A 19,955-nucleotide genomic window follows, 5' to 3' on the forward strand; every position below is an offset into this window, starting at 1 on the left:
CAGAAGCAAGTTTCCGAAGGATGAAAAGCCTTCAGTTCCTAAGCTTCAGATCTATTAGACTTTGACTGTACTGAGTACACCTGCAAATCTGAGATGCATATTATCGTTAAAAGATAGTGGGTTACATCATCAAAATATAGGCTACTACAACAAGGTCAATTAGTCAATGTCTGCTGCAGATAGATCACCCTGGCCTGACAAGTCTAGGTTGTCCTAAACAAACAGCCAGGCCGGCAGGCAGACACCTTTAGACCAACCATATAGCATTTCTTTGGAGAAATTTTTTTAATCTTGGGTTCTCTCAGCGTTTCTGATCATAGGCAAATTAAACAGATAGCACTGTTACAACGTGGAGCTGATGTTTGCCAATCACTTCTTTCCTGTTTTCTGTGAATTATATACAGTGAGTTTTACAAACTGGATGCACCTCAGTTGCGGGCTAGTGGTGTAACCAGTACTTTGGAGAATGAAAAAATGCTTCCAAAATCAAGTAAAATCCCAGATTATCCTCAAAAAGTGTCTCAAAATTGACACATTACAGCAGTGCTGAATAATGACAAATGATCTGTGAGTCTCAGTACCACTACCATTATCTTTAAGGATGATTCACCAGTTGTGCTCCTCTGGATATACTTTCTGTAAACCCAAGTACCTTCTTCAGATTCTGCTGATGAAATACAAACTAATGTTCTTACGCAGCTTGCAAATTCTTAAATAATAATAATTAGAATATATCATCCTGCTACAGTATTCCAACCGTGAGAACCTAGGTCAAAAAGATAAATGATGTTGTATTTCAATGGTATGAACAGTGCATGCAGTATTTGATGAACTTCTTAAACTTCTTATAGACTGTATTTTGTACAAAAGATTATATGGATTTATGTTCTTGGGCCAGCTTCTGACCATGCAGACTGGGGACTAGTTGCCGGAACCAAACATTTTGAAGTGTTGATGGAGACTCTCATATAAAAAACAAGCACCAGCTTCTGATATTGCTACACTCATCTTCTGTTGGAGGTCTCTGAGGGCTGACTTGCACCTGCTAATTTAACTTGACCCTTATATACAGGGCAGTACCTGTCTAAAAATTTTCAGTTTCACGTGGATCGACTTCTGCCTGTGTCCTGGGCTTCTGTTAGTATCTACTTGCTGTCATAAGCTAAAAGTTTTTAAGTAAGGAGTAGAACTACAGTGGAAAAAGAGGTTTCTATTTTATTGTAATTAAAATATTCATCAGGTTCAGCAGTATTTTAAATAAAATATGGAAATTATCATGTACAAAATCCCAACAGCCAGCAATTCTTTGTAGGATATCCTAATTTATTTTCACAGAATGTTGGATATTTTGTTTTATCTTACTGCAGAACACTTTCTGTGGGGTTTTTTTGGTGACTTTTTTTTTTCTGTGCAGGAATAGTGCCTCTGTAGATCCACTTATTTTTTCAGCAAAGATCTGGTTGACTGAATACTTTGATCTCTTTGCATGTCAGCACATTGTTATTTGCATTTTATATTGGAATAGAAACCAGGGATAACTGGTGTAAGACCCCAGGCTCCAAGCTACAAGCTCATTGAAGGGGTTTTACTTTAAAAATATACAAGGCTCCAAAAATTCACCTGCCAAACTCATTAGAAGAGCCCTCAGTTCTTTTAAAACATTAATAGAGAGCGCAAATGAGAAACACTGCACACATTTTCTCAGGAGATACTTTTACTAGTAAACTTTAGAAAATAAGGGAACTTGGCCAACATTTTAGGGCAATATTCAATCAAAATAAAGCATTCCACAAAGCAATGACTTAGCGCATGCTAGCCCATACATCTCAGCAAAATCCAACCCATCCGGTTTTAAGTTACCCAAAATATTAAAAAAGGAGATTAGGAGAAGAAGAAGAAGAAGAAGAAGAAGAAGAAGAAGAAGAAGAAGAAAAGAAAGAGAGAGGAAAAAGAAAATTATTGCTACCACCCCTAGAGCCAGCATAGATCCAGGCACAGGAGTCCAGAAAGATGGTAGGGTTCAAACAAGCATGGAGAGGATATGATGCTGCTTTATGTGCTTTGGCCTCTGGTGGCCAAACCCCCCACCCCCAAGCGCGACTTGCGTTGTGCCAACCAGTCTGGGGATGGAGAGTGTGGTGTGGGGCAGTGCTCCTGGGCTGCTTTTGATGCACAGATGCCCAGAGTTTGCCCAAGGAGACTCCAAGGGGCTGGGGTATGGGATAGGGCATCACCTCACCTTAGTGAAACTTGACCAGTCCCTCCCCCCCACACACACTTGAGTTGTTCCGAGACAATAATTAATATTATAATCCAGTGTCTCACACCTAGTATGTCAGTCAATCTACATTTTTAAGGTTTTGACTTCCTTTCTGAAAGCCTGACTCAGTCTACCCTGTGTAAAAATTACAATCCTGGCTGTGTACTATATATCTGATTGTTGTCAAATTCAGCATTCAGTGGAAAACAGCTATGAGTGAAGATATTTTGGAACCTTGAAAATTACTTGATACCACTCTCTTCAGTTTAATGTCTACAAGCAACTGTGAGTTCATTTATTGTAAAATTAACTTTATAAATTCCCCTGTGAGGTTGGAGGGGCTTGTTTATTGGAAATGTCATTATCTAATCGAAAGAAAAAACATGATCTACCTGTTACTGTCACTTTACTGGATAAACAATAACATCTACATCCTGGGTCAGGATGTGTTGCAAGTCCTATGTTATGCAAATTTTTTTGCATGAGTTGTGTTGCTTCCCCACAGCAGAGAGCTGTGAGTCTCATTTGCATCAGTAGCACACCAGCCCTTTGGCCCTGGCAGCTGGTAGCTCAACTCCATTGTATCACGCAGGAAAGTTGACAGTACACTTCTTGCTCTCCAGAAAAGGTCTTGCTTTGATCCCTGACTTCATAGCTATAGGAAATTCATGCAGATGGGAAATAGTTTCAGTAATGTTTTCCTACCACAAAAAACATTCTGCTGTCATTAGTCCTGCTTAGGGCAAACCTGGCTTTCAAGCACAATCTCATCAAACATAGGTCAGAAACTGTGTCAGATGTCTTGGAGCTAAGAGGTATACAGTAGGATCCAGTGATGGAAAAAGTGCAAGCATCTGCCTTGGCAGTATTATTTCCTTCAAGTGGACACACAGGATTCATTAAAAAGAGGTCATCCGCCTATGAATGGCTGACCCTCCTTTTTCTTGAAAGCAAAGCATGATGTATTTTAAGGAGGTTTATTACAAAAGGATAATGATTCTTTCAAGAAAAAAACACCATGGAGGAAGTCATAGGACTTTAGATATGTGTAGCTCTGCTCTGTAGGTAGAACAAGCAGAAAGTATGATGTGGTTACTTTTCATGAGCACATTACCTATACTGTCTCATTTCTGTTTTCTTGGCAAAGCAATACACATAACTATAAAATTCACTGAATTAATCAGACTTTCTAAGAAAACAAGTGGTTCCTTTCTTTCACCTATAATATTTATGTTGTTGTTGCCAGTGCTGTTGTTTCTTTCTTTTCTAGTTTTATATGTGGTTTGTTTCTTGAAGTAACAGCTCATTTTTCTTAAGTGAAGAAACAGGTTCTGAAACACTGACATTTGAAACTACCTCTAGAACACACTTTCAAGGCATCTGTCCTAAACTTTCAATGCTTTAGGCAGTAATTTATAAAGTACCATCAGTCTGGCATTTGAAATAATCATATTATCATGATTTTATCTTGCAAATTGTGTGCTTCATAGCTATCATTCAGTGAAAAATATCCTGAATTCCATATTAAACTAATCTTTCTGTCATTTCTTGTTCAGCATCACACTGCAGATGGTGACAAAGGATGAAAGCTCTCACAAGAAATGATAACATCTATATCAAAATGATTGCAACTTGTTCTGTATTTTCAGATAAGTGTAAGAATTATAGAAATGAAGAAATTAACAACATTGTTTTTAGAAATGTTTATCACTTGTGATGAAAAACTATGTGGAGCTAGGGCAGAATATACAGATAGCTATATTTACAACTCTGTATCCTCCCAGAACTATGCACACTATAAGAACTGCACATCTGATTTAAAAAGCGTAGAAAAGCAATACTGAGATTTAGTCTTTACAGTCTACAGTATGTGAGATATGTAAAGAAATGGATAGATAAATAGAAGTATGGATAGGTTCATCTGATGCAGACTTACTAGCAAGTCCCCATAAATTTGGCAGTTCAATATATCATATGCATCTCCAACATTCTTTTTCACCTGTTCACTTTTTTTTCATTTTATTAAAATTCTAGTAAAAATATAGAGAGAATTCAAAGTCTTAAATCAGTATTAAGATTTTCTAAGAAAACAGCCACTGAGGCAGACTTCCAGCAGCAGCCTGTGGAATCTGTCTTTAGATGTGGTTATTCCATCCCCCAAAAGAAAGCAATCAGTAGTCTCTCTAACCAAGAATGTTTTCTGGAGTTGTCTTACTTTCTTTAAGCAGCTTTCATGCTCTTATTCCTCCTATTTATCCTTTTTTTGCCATGTATTTACTCCATTGATACATTTTCTTCCATGATACTAAAGCCAATACTTGGATAAAGAGCTCTACAGGGAGTACAAGAGAACTACTAGAAGCTGTATCAAGGAAAGATTGTGACCAGTCAAATCAAACCATATCTATTGGAAAGTTCATCAACTCTCTAGCAAGATTAGGAAAAATAAAACTTATAAATTAAACAAGACTAGTTTATTTTCTGAAAGGTTGTACTTTGATATTGATATGATAATGATCACAAAGACAGTAAAGACACTGCAGCCTCCTAGGGGAGTACAGGAGTCTTCCAGAAACAGAGCACATGTTGTATCAGGTAAACAGGAAACAAAAAAAAGTCTTTCAAACTAGCATTATATATGGCAATTCTTAATGACATCAAACTTGCAGAAAAATTTGGCAGAACAATGCTAACCTTTGGCTTGTCAGTTATTCAAAGAGCCTCCAAGACACATGTGCATGAACCAGGAATTGATACCAGCCATGCAATTTAAGTTTTCCTTCCTTTGGGATCAGGATGAAGTTAGGGCACTTGCAGTGTTGCGGATATTAGATGACCCTGTGCTAATAAGACACTCTGTAATGCTTGTATTGGCCAGTGTGTGTGATTTTAGTTGTGTGTTTCTTCCACATTTAACCAATAAAGAAAAAAACCCTGACACAATTCTAACAGAGAGTAGTTAAAGCTGTCAGGTATACTCAGTTGGATATGTTTAATATATTGATGGTCTGGAAATTCAGAATTATTTTAAGATAGAAAATTTCAATTTTACAGGAAATCTTTCTCTTTACTTTGGAAAAATAACTTCTAGTTCCCTCTCAGACTTAGTTATGATGGGCCAGGAAAGCCCCAGAGTTTTTCTGAAATCCCAGCACTGAATTAGTCATTAACAGAAGAGAATGAGCTAATTCATTTGCAGAAAGACAGGTACTCTCTTATTTGTTATGTTATGTTGTAACCTTGAATTTCAAAGAAAAATGACTGAATTTTCTTATTTGCTACCTCATTCAACCTGAACTCTGATGGCTCCCATTGATTATTTTGTTGTGTTTTCTCACTGCAGTTCTGTGGAATATGTAAGATTAACACACATTCTGGGGATGGCATGTGCCTTTGACAGAACTCAGTTTGTACCCTTTGGAGCTGACACAGTGCTTCAATAGTGTAACTTTTCAACATTTTGTGCTGCTTTTGGAAGGGTTTTAGATATTGTGATTCTGTCACTGCTCTTTTTTTTTTCTTTTCATACTACCTTGCATGTCACATTGCTCTGTTTTTACCAAGAGACAAGTCATTTGTGTAATGGAAACAGAGGCTTTGTTCATCATTCGGGATATTGTGCATCTTACTGCTGACATCGTTTTAGCTTTGGGGGACACTGCTGTTTTCTCTTCCCTGTTGCTGCATCACTAAAAAATATTAAGTTTCTGGGAGCCAAAGCTAACCAACTGTTATCATACTGTAATGTCAAATGACAAAAAGTATTGCACTCCATTAGTTTAGTGTTTCAATGTTATAAAAAACCATGAAATGTACAAAAATTCTACAGTAACCTTTTACAAACTTTGAAAGTCTTCTTAAGATTTCACAAACAAGCTGAGCACACTCCTAATTTGTAGTTCATTTCCTGATAAGACAATAGAGTCATTACTAAGGTTTCCAATTTCCTTTATCATAACCAAAACATTTGCAGATGAATTTGTCTTTCTCATCAGCCAGCTTGCTTTCATTGCACAGATGCGACAGATTATTTCCACCAAATATATTTTGCCGCTCTCGTGATCTTACTAGTAAATTTAAGCCACGTAAGGAGCTAAATTTTAAGATAAGTAGGAAGCCAAAAGCAGGCAATACAACTTACATATAATCAGAAGTACAGGATGTAGTCGGCTGATAAGATCTGTTCTTTCTTGTATTTACTTTTATAGGAACATAACAAGGACTAGTGATACATATACCTTAGTATCCTATTAGCTACTGAAATTTCAGGAGAAAGTCTGAAAGAAATGATTTCTTGCTGAGAAAAAGACCATTTCACATTTAGATTGCAGGAGCTAATAATCCACAGCAAATGCAACATGCATATAAAACATGAAACTTTGTTTTCTGGATGCAAATGATTGCAGTATGACAAGTGCTAAAGGTGCTATTAGATTAGTTACTACTGAAACTAGGAAAAGTAATGCTTATCTCTTCTGTCATTGAATTTTGCTCTTAAAATTTTACCAGAAATTGTAGATGCATGTATAATTTCTTAATTTGCCACATGGCACATAAATTATTTAAAAGTGTAGTGATGTCATTTGATTTAAGGGCTGATGGGGTGGTGAAATAAGCTGGTTTATTTATGAACATTTTCAAACCAAAATTTGCTGCTTCATCCACTATTCTATGTCTTCTGCTTTCATATTCTGCCTTTAAGTAGATGCATAAATGAGTAAGCTGTCTTCTAATGTAACAGACTTACAAACTGGATCTGTTAGGAATACTTCTTTCCTTGTTTAGTAATAAAAATTATCTATTAATTGGAAGAGGTAATGGTGTTAGTTAAAAACCTTTCTGTGGAAATTGCTATTTAGGTATTTCTGGAAAAGGAGATCTTTGACGAAGTGCCTCATTACCCTTTCTACAGAACAGTTAAGGTATTGTCTATAAGTTCTGTTTAATTTCTGGTTCATTGACCTGATACACAGAGTCATTCAGATCTCATTGTATCTGTCCTGCAGTCACAAAACAACATTAAGGACTTATTTCTGATGTCAGTAAAACAAAGTTGTGTGTCTTGATGGAGTTGCTTCAGCATGATCACATAAAAATGATTAGTAATAGCAATTGAATAGTCTGTTTCTCCATGTTTGGAACTAAAGTCTAAATTTGTGCAATAAAGACTTTTTACAATTTTAGATGGAAAAAAGTTCCTGTGCCCACACAACAGTTAGTTATTAAACTTCAAGATCTCTGCTACTGAATGTCTGTGAAATCTGAGCAGATCATTCCATGCAGTTGCATAAACTGCACATAACTACGCTATCAAAGCAAAACTTGTAGAACAGTGATGTTCTCTAATTCACATGGTGTGCTCATTTATCTGATTAGTTATGTTAATACCAGTGGGACTTACAGTCTTAATATACTCCATGTTTTTGATATAATTATATAGAAAATGCATAGAATAATTTGCATTTCTAACCTACTGTTCAACCAAAAAAAGGTGTATATTAGTCTTGGTAAATCTTTTCAGAATAATATTTTCTTGGACTACTGTGAAACTGGAAGATATTTATATATCATATACTTGATGTGTATAAAAATATGTTTATGGGCATATGAAATGTGCTTTAAAGGCAATTCCCATATACTGCTTTTTCAAGTGTATATTGTTACGCTGAAGTTATTATGTATAGATTGTTCAAAATATTTAAAACTTGTTTTCTTCTGGATTGAAAATTAAACTTTTCAAAGGTTTCAAAATATTGTTTTTCAGATAAAACAGGTTCTCTGTCTTTTAGGAAATCCATCCTAGACAAGAAAGTCTATCTTGTAAGAACATCAATCCATTTTCACATGACAACTTCAATTTTTTGAGATATTAACTAACAAAACAGAACTAAAATTGCTTTATTTATGACTTTTTTTTTTTGCAGGTCTCACTGCATTACCTGCATTACCTATATGCTTAAATGTAAGCATATGTTAGTTTATAGATTTGGCTTTGATGTGCTTGTGGCATAGTCAAAAAAGGAAATTTCACACAAAATATCAAACAGATAAACACAAAAAAACCCACTATACCAAAGCAATCATCAGATAATACTTCAGACATTTAATTTCTGGGGAAAACTAAGAATGTTTTATCAAATATTTTGAAAATGGAAACTCACGGTCATGCAGTTGCTGACTGTGTTTTAGTTTAAATATTGACATTGCAATAGAAAGAGATTCAGTTTCAGATGATTCCACTTTCATGTAATTTAGGACGCACCACAGCTCCCTTAAGATATGTTATAAAAATACAGCTGCTGTGAGGATAAAAGCACAAGGAGCCATCCAGGCTAAGTCAGGAGACACAACATTTAATAATCAGCTGAATGTGAAGACCCATCAACTTGACGAATGGTAAGTACTGTACGGAGTGAAAAAGTCTTAAAGAACATCACAGGTATAGTAACAAAGTGGACAGTTCCTAGCTGTCTTTTTTAGATTCTTTAGACAAGTTTATTAACATGATAGATATCTATATGAATTTCTTTGTCTTTGCATAATAATTTCTAATGCTCATACAATTATGGGAGTTAGAAGATGTGAAGATTGTAGGTGGACATTTATTTCTTTGATTTGTAGGTGCTTATAAGGCAATAGTACATATATTCACTAGGCTTCTGCTTTCCAAATTCTCCATTGATTTCTCTTCTGTTTTTTCAAAGCCACCTTTATTGAGATATGCAACTGCTACATTCCCCTGTCAGAGACAGGATATTAGGCTGAATAGGTTTTCAGCTTAATCCAATCTGGCTGTCATAAAGTCTTACAAACTGTAAGTTCCAGAAATGAAAAGGATCCAAATTATTAGTGGAGACTCAAAAATATAATACAATCATACAAAATAATTGCCATCAGGACTCTTTTAGTTTACAAACATATAAAATGCACTTACTTTGAGGGTGAGAAGGGAGAAAAAATCCTTCCGTTAGAAAATATAGTCACAAATCTTTGAACAAATAAATTCACACACTGTGGAGTACACACACACACACATGCAGGCAGGCATGCACGTACGTACACACACGGGTGCACACATACACACACACACACATGCTTAGAGTTTACACTGCATTCTTCTGATGCCATGATTATTATTTTATTTGTACACCCACCTTTACTGCACATTCTAAACAAACAATAGACAACAGTGTAAAGACTTTTTTTCCCTTAAAACTGCAACAAAACAAGTCTCAACATTTGCAAAACATTCCTTTATTATTAGAAATAAATTATTTTGTATAAAAATTAGCATGCGTTGACCATTGCATTTATTTTAGCATAACCCAGGACTTAATTCAGTCAGCCGTCACAAGAAACAAACTCATCTTCTTTTACGAGTTGAACAATGTAGGACGGGAAAGGAAATTGTCACAATCACAAAAAAGTACTTACAAATATAACATCAGACATGATTTATTTCAACAGCATTTTTTTTCACAAGCTAACATTTGTTTTCCTTTTGTGATTTTCTTCCTTTTGTGAGTGAACAGTTCAGAAGCTTGACACTCTGTCTCTATGTTATAAAACTGGACTTTTCCTTCCCCTGTCTCTTTTTGCCTTTTGCCTCTTGTTTAATCCTTGTTCTTTAGGAGACTGACTATTTATTTGAATGTAGTCTACTGACATTTTCAGGACTGAATTCTGGTGGTGGTAAAGTCTATGTTTGCAAGATCCAATCCTGCAGATCTTCCAGTAAATTTCATCCCTGCTCAGTTTGCCTGATTGTTGTAACTGACATAAGTTGTCTTGGTAGAGGAGGCTGTAAATAAAAATAAAATAAAAAAAACAAAAACAAAAACAAACAACAACAACAAAAAAGTTCAGAATTTTTAGAATCAAGAGAGAAGGAAAAAAAACATACTTAGCATTTGAACTCAGACAGTGTCCTGCTATATTTCCTAACAATATGGTCTATATTGATTGAATAAAGTAAGAATATTTAAGAGTGTATAGAAATGGTGATTAAATTGGATCTCAAGTTCTGTGCCCTTGATAACAACTTATTTTGTTAATGGCTTGTGCAAGCAGAGGCCAATAGAGAGGAATAATGATGACTGGTTTCAGCATATCCACAACAGAATTTCAACATTTGGTATTATTTTGGCTGAATTCTATATAGACAGTTTTTACTTTAGAGATTGGAATTCTCTTTCTCTTCTAGTGATTAAAGAAAACTTTGCAGCTAGTGGTGGTTTATCCATCTAGAAGAAGCCTTATGTTTCTTGAAAGGAGCAAAGACTAACCTAGGAAACATCTCTCCAAATTAGTGAAACTTAGTAGGTAGTTCCTACAGCACCTATTATCTGGAGAGAATGATGGTCTTCTTATATTGATGGTCAGCTGATCATGTCTTCTTTTGAGCAAAGCTGATACCCCTTGTTCAGAACGAGGCAATATGTTGAGAAAGTTCAACATGTCTACTATCATAAACATGAAAAACTGATTTTTTAATGAAAGTTTGTGTGAGGTTCTAGCCCTTACATCTTATCCTTTTGCCATAAAAATATTAAAAATATGCTATAAAAATATGACTCATGATATCACTCAAGGTTAATGTAACAGTGGGAGGATGAAAGTGGTGATATTAGGTCTTTCTTACAGTTCATTCTCTAATTTTATGTCAGTGGGGTACATGGAAAATCAGGCTGCTGGGGGACTGAGTCTCTTTTTTTTCTCTATAATAAGGCCTATGTTAGACTGCATAAAGAGGAATTTGGCTTTCTAAATATGTTTTATATTCCATCTGGTACAGACATGTTCTGCTTATGATAGTGAAGAATTCAACTGGCAAGATGAAAATAATTTGATAGTAAAAAAGTTTCCTCATCTATAGATTCAAAAATTCTGTTCCGATACTTTCCTTCCTTCCTTCAATTTCTTGTTTTCTGTATAGAATCTGGTGACAACTGCTGAGATAGATAGGAAAAGCAATCTTCTTGCTAACTCCTAAATTCAGCCCAACAATCTCATGATATGTGAAGAATAGACTACAGAAACTAAGTGATGACAGTTTCTCACTTCTGCATCAAAGATTAAACTAAATAAAGGATCATTAAAATTGATGCAAAATAATAGTGGTTAGTATAAATAACTAAATTTTCTTTGGTTTTCTGAGCAATGTGATTCTAATACTGCATGTATAATTTCTTAAGACACAGCAGAACCATTATAATTCACATATCACTATAAACTTTGTTCCCTAAGAAGGTATATATAAGAATGAATAATCAAAAGAAAGCTTCACAATGTAATATTTCTTACTTTCATTTGCACAGGTAGCTCTAGTACTTTGCATCTGGAAAAGCTAATTCATGAAAGGATTACTTTTGGCACATGAAGGAAGTCGTTCACAGAATCGATCATAGTATAGCACCAACATGAAATAGCTTTATTTGCATATACTGGGATACTTGAAGCAAATATAGCCTCATTTACATCTTCCAGATCTTTCAGATGGGATGTACTGCTCCCATCTGAACTCTCCCATGCTCCCACAGCTGGATTTCTGAGAGGATTCTATTTTTCCTTTTGCCCATTAAGTTCCTACTGAAAATAATGCAGGACTGCTGAAATGGCACCAAGTTTTTAAAGCATAAAAGGATTTTGTTCCCAGCTAAGAAATAACAAATGAATGCACATCTGCAAACTCTGCACACTTGGGAACAAAAGGACAAAATGATCAGAGCTTATTTTTTTTCCCTTTCCCCGAAAATAGGCCGAGATACATGATCAGGTTAAGCTAGCTTACCACATTATCTTGTATGAGCTGAGTTCTGCGACAACTTTACATGTGCATGTGTTTAGCCTACAGCAATGTAACATAATCAGATTTAACACATCTCAGTAAGCTGAATTATCTGAGGACATTTGCAAGACGCTCAAAATACAAAAATATAGTAGTTGCTACACATCAGCTTATATCAAGTAACTTGTTAAATTTTTGTAATTTTGTTGTATATCTGAGAATTAAATAGTTTTAACACAATTAATCTAAAATTGATCAAGAAAAAATATCCTTTTGAGTTCTGAGTGTTGCTACTTTAAAAAATGATGGCACAGGAAGTTAGCGTAGATAGTGGTTTGAAATGTATTAAATCTAATCTCATCTCCAAACAGTGTTTGTTTTTTTTTTCACTTGATAAACATTGCACATATCTTTATAGTTCAGTGGAATAAGCCTAGAGTTCCTGTTTGGGGATCTGAAAGCTTCAGCAGCTGGTGTCCTGCTCTTGAAGACTGTTAGCATTTCACAGTATAACATGAACCACATTTGGCAAGCATAGATGGACAGAAAAAGTAACGGACTTGGCTCAAAATATTTCTGGGAATTAACAGTCTTTTACAGCTCCAGTTACTACTTTGTCATTGGAACAAGACAAAAAGAAAAAATAAAATAAAATAAAATAGGATCTAAAACAATTCAGAATGATTATTCTGATCTGACCTATATGTATTTAAAGCACTTGTCATTGCTAAGCCTTCTGTAACTGAACCTGGATTTTTTTTATCCTGTTTCCCAGAAACAATATGTTTTCCACTATGAATGTATTTCCACAAAAAAAATCAAAACAAAAAAAACCATCAAAACAAACAAACAAAAACTAACAAAACAAAACCATGAATGTATTTATGTGGGGACAACATAGAAATAAAGTGTGTTACATGGAACAGGACAGACTAGATAGAATTGTCTCTGGATGGGAAGAAAAGGGAATTATCTGACTGTCTCACCCTATTTCTCACCTAGTTATGGTGTTGCTATCATTAACAGTATGTGTTCTTGGTAAATGGTGGGAAACACTACCCACTTCTGGTATCCTAGTAGTAGACTGATATTTTGCAATCAGCCTCATATCATTGCAAAGAAAGATCTATCTCACATAGAGTCAATGAAAGAAAAAAATTTGCTATGTTGAGAAGTTGTTCCTATTGGCCCAGTGAACAAGGCTCATGTGGCATTGTGCACTAGTAATTCACAGGAACTTCCAAAAGTTTTGATAACTATTTTGTGGAAGAAAGAAACCCACCTTGAGGCCTAGAGCTCAATTACGTAGGGAGAGCTCTCTGGACTGCAAATGACTTGACTCTGAATTTTTGCCTATGAAGCATTATAATGCCTGGATAAAAGCCTAGTCGGGATACACTCCTAGTGAGCTTGAGACTATATAGATCTGTTACTGTTAAAATTATGTTTAGAGCACAGTAAATAAGCATTACCCTGCACACACGCACTACTGGAGAAGCAGTCTTGTTTCCAATAGCAGCTGTTGCCATGAATTATACATATATATAGTTTAAGGAATATCAGAAAGAGCATTTCTTAATTAGGTACAGCAGATAAACATCAGATACCCAAGACTTTCTTATTAATACTCTTTCTCACCCTACTGTGAAAACCCTCCTTTGTCCTTTCCTCAGAAGTTTACAATTTTGCACACTCAGCAAAAGTTTTCTTTTGGTACTTTCTTGAAGATTTGCAAAATTATTGAGTTCTTCATATTCCTACACTCTTATTTGATCCACAAGGAATTTCTATGTCTTTTTTTTTTGTCCTTTGTTATATGTCACAATCTGAATCTGTATAAACCCATAGCTCACTCTAGCAGTTTTAAGCATTTTGAAGGGTCATGAGTTTTTCAAGTGAAATAGTTTGTTCTCAGTGTCCTCCATGCACAAGCAACTATAGTATGGTAAACTTACAGACTATTATATAACCTTCAATCTGGAAAACTCTGATTGAATTCAGTTGGGGGTTTAAATTTTCATAAATAAGTACAATATTTTTCTGAAAATTTGGTACTGCTTTGTCTTAATATGCTCAACCAAAATAGTACTATTTAATCATCTGTCAACACCATTGCAAAGTAATAAAAACTAAAAATAAACCATGTCATATCTAGTAAAATGACTGAAAAATTTAACTGTAACAGCTGATGTCCATCCCATGTGACCCCTAACTGCTCAATAGAAAACAATTCTACATTGCTAAGCACTGGGGGTAAAGTTAATGGCTCTGCTCATAATGAATTAATATTGTTATTATGAAGTCCAATTTATAAGATGGTATGTGACGTGGTAGAATGGAAGCTATAAACTCTGTTTTCTTCTCTTCTAGAGCAACTTAGAGATGTAGCAAGATTCAAGAACTTTCCTGACATGGGAAAGGATTTTTTCCCATTACAAACTGGTGACATATCAGAACATGTAATGATTAAATTTTATATGAATTATCACCATTTTGTACCAACATGAGTAAGACCACAACAAAAACCTGGATGGGAAGCATTATTCTGGGAAGTGTTAGTCATGAGTCGTGATAAATGAACAAGTCAACAAATTTGAGTTGGGTGGAAAGGTAAAAAACATTATTTTCACTTCTATATCTAACTGCAAAATAAAAACAATGTTAACTGTTTCCATTATACATTTTTTCAACAGCCTTTGAGTTTTGAATATACAATGATGACCATAAATACACCTCATGAACTGTCAGGACATATCACAACTGGCACAGCAATGCACAACACATTAAATTAGCACTAGCTAAAACAAATTATTTTTGAAAGATGTGGCTTTTCAAAATCTGCTTGTGCTTTTTTATTTCTTTACTAGCCTCCTTGAAAATCAAATTCTTTGAAACAACTCTAGACATTCCTGTATTTAGCAGTACATGAATTCTGACACATCTCTGGATTCATGCAGAACAAGCAACAAAAATAATAAAGTTTATTATTAAAAGAAAGTGCATTCTTGTGAACGTACATCTATTATGATGTGCTGCCACTTTTGACCATGGGAAAGTCTACAGATGACTTACTGTTGGTTTCAAGACTTTCACACAGTTCAGTCTTGACCTCGCCATTTGGTCTGTCATTTCCTTTTTGGGTCAGTTTGCTTTGCATTGTAGCAGCTGTCACTACAGCCTTGAAGCTCCGCTTCCGTTTTTGAACATTCTGCTCTGGATGAAAAATGATAATATAAACCTTGGGCATGTAGAGCATGCCCAGAGACACAGAAGCACTTAAACTCATGGAGATAGTAAGTGTAGTTGTCTGGATGTACATCTGGGAAAGGAAAGAAACAACAACATAAAAATCATTGTTATGTTGATTTAAAGAAGAAGGAAAACAAAGTAATTACCTTAAAAGTAATATGTGGAAAGGGAACATACATCAGAAGGACTCTCGACTTTGGTTGCTTTTAATTGTAGCTGAGTATGGCTGTTTCGTGTTGGTTTTATAACTTTAAGAGTAGGTGATATAAACAACATAATATTCCTGAAACTTCATTCTCATAAAAGTAACCAAGATGCTGTAGCAAACATAGCTTTAGAAAAGAAACAGTATGCCTGGACAAGAAAAAAGGAGTGACAATAGGGTTAGCTGTGTATCACCTACTTTAACAGACAGAAGCCTCTACACCAATATGCCATGTGGTGATTCAACAGTGTATGCAGTACGGCTCAGCTGACAGCAGCATAATGCAGAATCTAACAAAATCTTTGGTATATTCTTTGAGTTTCAAACTAGGAACAAATATTAATTTCTTCATAGTGATGCTTGAATATTCTTTTTTGGGTTTTGTTTGTTTGTTTGTTTTTAACATTTCCACCCTACTTTTGAATTCTAATCACAGTGCTCTGTTGGCACACAATAAACTTCTTAATATGTCATAGTTGAAATCAGAAAATTGAGAAACCACGAAATTACATCACAGAGGACCTCAGTTCCCTATACATACAAAGGAAAAATCTGGCATTTCTGAGCAAATCTATTTATTGTTCATTGTCACCTACAAAAAGAAGGTAACTCTAGTCTTCCATAATCTCATAAAAGAAGATGACAATGATCACTCCATAAGAACAGCAGAGAGAAGTTTCTATTTGAAGAAATATTCAGCTAGTACATTATAAATACTAATTTTTGTTCTGCTCAACATTTATTTTTTCTTAGGAAATTATATTTTATTAGCCATATTATGAAAAAAGAATTTTATTTACAGTTCTGTGTTAGGTAGGAAATCTCTCAGTAATCCTTGTTATACCAAGAAAGATACTGAAGTAAAACCTGCTCAATACCTTGGCAGATGATTCACTGACATTGTTGCCAGGCATGATTTTAAGCACTGGCTAATACCATCACATTAACCTGGAGATAAGGTGGTAAGTTTGTCTGCAATGTCAGCTTCAGATCATCAGTTTTTATGAAGTGCCTTTGGGTGATTTGGCCCTTGGCAGAAAAGTAGAGATATAATAAACTGTTTTGCAGTCACTATTATAGTTGATAATTTTTAATGTCTTTCAGCCTACAAAGTTTTTCCATTAGATACTTCCTCCTTAGAGATCAAAATAAACTCTGCTCTCCCACTTAAAGCAATGTCAGGCAAGAAAAAAAGAATAGACTCTGAACCATTTTATAAAGTAACCGTATATTTGTATAGAAAACTGCCAAATAGTACCATAAAAGGAGGGATTGGCCAATCTACTCTTTAAGAAAAGACTAACAGTTCTTCAAAATCTGTAAGAAGCTGAACCCACTTTCAGGGACAGCACGAGACTGAAAAGACAATTAGCATTGTCTTTCTATTGTGCTGAGGAAAGTTATGGGAGCAACATATTCTTTCATTTCAATAATACATCAGGAAAATACTTGAGGAATAAATGCAATACAATCTTTTCTCACACCAGTGAAATAGTTCTATTCCCTTCAATTTCCAAAAGGACAGTGGTGTGCCTGAAGGCAGACCTTGAGCTATATTGTGTATGAAGATTTATAATGAAAACCTTACACGGTCACATTAACAAGCAAGTTTTTTCAGACTTCTGTGGAAGGATCTCTGTGCAGATGCATGTTCACATGCAGACAGCACCACCAATACATTCATTTCCCTCTCAAATTGAACTGGTACACTAGTGGCTTTTAGGGTTAAGCATTGCATTAACTGGTGTCCAAAAGCAAAAGTATTTTGGTTCTTAAAGATGCATAAATTTCCTAATGGGATTTTCAAAACTGAAATCAATGCAAGTAATACCTTTAAAAAACTGTATTGTGTATGAAAATTCCATTAAACATAAAAAAATCCTTTTTGAAGTCTTGCCATTTTTAAAAACCATGTCATGGTAGTTAAATGGCTAGCTAAGCCTCACCCATGGATTCTGTAACAAAAACTGGCCTTTAAATATGTATTTTTTTATTCCTTATCAAGTACCCAAGCTGTAAGGTTTGTCTTCTGTCATGGTACAATATAAGGTGAGATGATAGAAAGGATAAAGAACCTCTGAATGTTACAGGTAAAATACGTACATTATTTACTAGCCATATTAACAACAAATCTATGCATTATAGTAGATCTCAGTGACCTTTTTTGCAATAAGAGGTCCCAGAGCGCCAAGATGTAGTTTTGGTCACTGCAATATAAAGAAAATATTAAGCTATTTGAGAGTGTCCAAAGGAGGGCAATGAAGATGGTGAAGGGTCTTGGGGGGGAAGCTGTATGAGGAGGAGCTAAGGTCACTTAGTTTGCTCAGCCTGGAAGAGACTGAGGGGAGACCTCATTGCAGTTACAACTTCCTCAGGAGGGGACGAGGAGGGGTAGACACTGATCTCTTCTCTGTGGTAATCAGTGACAGAAGTTTTTTGGATATTAGAAAAAGGTTCTTCACCCAGAGTGTAGTTGGGCACTGGAAGAGGCTCCCTGGGGAAGTGGTCACAGTACCAAGTCTGACAGATTTCAAGAAAACTTGAATGATTCTCTCAGTCACATAGTGTGACTCTTGTGAATGGTCCTGTACGGGGCTAAGGGTTGGACTTGATGATCCTTGTGGGTCTCTTTGAATTTAGCATATTCTGTGATTCTGTGAAATACTAAAGAGGTTTCTCTTATTATGACAATGTCTGCTTAGAAATTTACATTCAATTAAGCTTCAGAAGTGAAACAACTCTAAATTTAATTATACATGCATGGAAATAATAAGAACCCACGGATTTCAATATACTTAGTGAAAATATTTTGCATGAGGTATGTCATTACATCTATTTTCTATGGATTTAATTGATGATCAGTACAACAGCTGATTTTAAAAAATGTTACTTTCGTGTTGCCCATTACTGTTCTTCTGCAGAGGGTTTATTTCCAATGGTTGTTGTGTTTTTGAACCAGCTGCTATAATTATTGAAACATTTAAAATAGAGTGAGCTGGGAGTTTTTGGACAGGACAGTTTTCAAATGGTGAATATAGTCTTTAGAGAGCTTCAGTTTTAGGGATCCTGTTGTTAATGGATCACCCGTACTACTTACCCTTTAATGAAGCCAATGAGAAAGAAGGGTTTCAAGAAACTTGCTAGGCCATGAGAGGAAGGCTTTGAACGCATGTACACATTGTGTGAAGTGTGTACATTAGTCTGACTTCATATGCTAATGAATCGCTACTCGGAAACTGAGTTCTCAATGACAATCTGAGTCTGATTTCTTTTCCTACTGCAATCATAGAATAGTTTGGGTTGGACGTGAACCTTTAAAGATCATCTAGTTCAGTCCTGCTGCAGTTAGCATGGACACCTTCAGCTAGATCAGGTTGCTCAGGGCCCCTTCCAACCTGACCTTGAAGGTTTCCAAGCATGGGGCATACCAACTTTCTGGGTAAACTCTTCCAGTGCTTCACCATGTTCATCATAAAAAAAATCCTTGAATCTAGTCTGAATCTAACCTCTTTTAATTTGAAACCATTCCCCCTTGTCCTATCACAACAAGCCCTACTTCTTTTTTAAATGGTTATTTGCAAGTTAAGAGTCTATTTATAGGACAGAAACATCTCCTGCATTTAATCCTTCTATTTTTGAAATCCCCATTCTTGTAGCCCGATGAAGCACAAGTCTAGCAAACAGGGTACCTACCACATACTTGGTTTGACTTTTGTCTGACTCTTCCCTTGTTTTATCCCCGACTAGAGGACAATGATGTTTTATGGCTGTGCATTCTGGGTACTTTTTTTATTCTGGGAACATAACTACCTGTAACTTTTACAGAATTAGCTGCTCTAAAAATCAAGGAGCAACAAAAGTAGTTCAGTTTAATAAGATATGAGGTCTGAATAATTTTTCATGTGTCTCACGGTGGTAGCTCAGTCGAAGTTAGAAGAGAATAAAGGTTCCTTTCTCAAAATGATTCATAGTTACACTGAAATGAATTTCAGCACTCCTCACACTAAAGTCCCTTCTGAACTACAAACTTTTTGTCCAATAATGCCTTTCACAGATGTAACAAAGACTGCTATATCTATTCTCCTTGTTCTTGACAGTCAGAAGATATAAGTCAGAAAACTAAAATATTGGTAGCAAAAGAAAAAAAAATCACTTTATACTATGGGAAAAACTTGATGCCTAAATATCTTCCTGTCTCCATCCCCCACCCCAACCCCACTTCAGAACTGATATAGAATTTTTTATGTACAGATTTGAACCTGCCCAATTGACAAAGAATTCCTCACAATAGGCTGTCTCTCATGTAAAAGATTTCGATCCCCACTCAGACATATGATCTTTCTATCTCACAAATTACCTGGACCCTTTCCTCATCAGAAGGATTCCACAAGTTTGGTAATATAGCATCAGCAGCTAAAATAGAAAATGACTGTGTGGATATTTAAGGATTTTCT

The 19,955-nt window shown here is 35.4% G+C and overlaps 1 protein-coding gene across 5 annotated transcripts in view; it reads right to left on the minus strand.

Annotated features, from left to right (window-relative positions):
• Positions 1 to 8,960: 8,960 nt before the first annotated feature.
• The window catches only part of GRM8 (glutamate metabotropic receptor 8), a 325,188-nt gene continuing 314,193 nt past the window's right edge, over positions 8,961 to 19,955 (minus strand). For 4 of the 5 annotated variants that reach the window (XM_027679190.1, XM_027679193.1, XM_027679191.1 and 1 more), the window contains 2 exons: positions 15,120 to 15,366; positions 8,961 to 10,061 (listed from right to left, as the gene is read on the minus strand). In XM_027679190.1, the coding sequence (XP_027534991.1) occupies positions 10,012 to 10,061; positions 15,120 to 15,366 (297 nt within the window). In that variant the 3' untranslated portion in view covers positions 8,961 to 10,011. Of the gene's footprint in view, positions 10,062 to 15,064; positions 15,367 to 19,955 lie in introns of all 5 variants that reach the window. The other variant, XM_027679195.1, reaches the window with a different exon arrangement.

This window comes from Neopelma chrysocephalum, unplaced genomic scaffold (assembly GCF_003984885.1).
Source record: "Neopelma chrysocephalum unplaced genomic scaffold, ASM398488v2 Primary Assembly neopelma1_45, whole genome shotgun sequence".
NCBI classification, from domain to species: domain Eukaryota; kingdom Metazoa; phylum Chordata; class Aves; order Passeriformes; family Pipridae; genus Neopelma; species Neopelma chrysocephalum.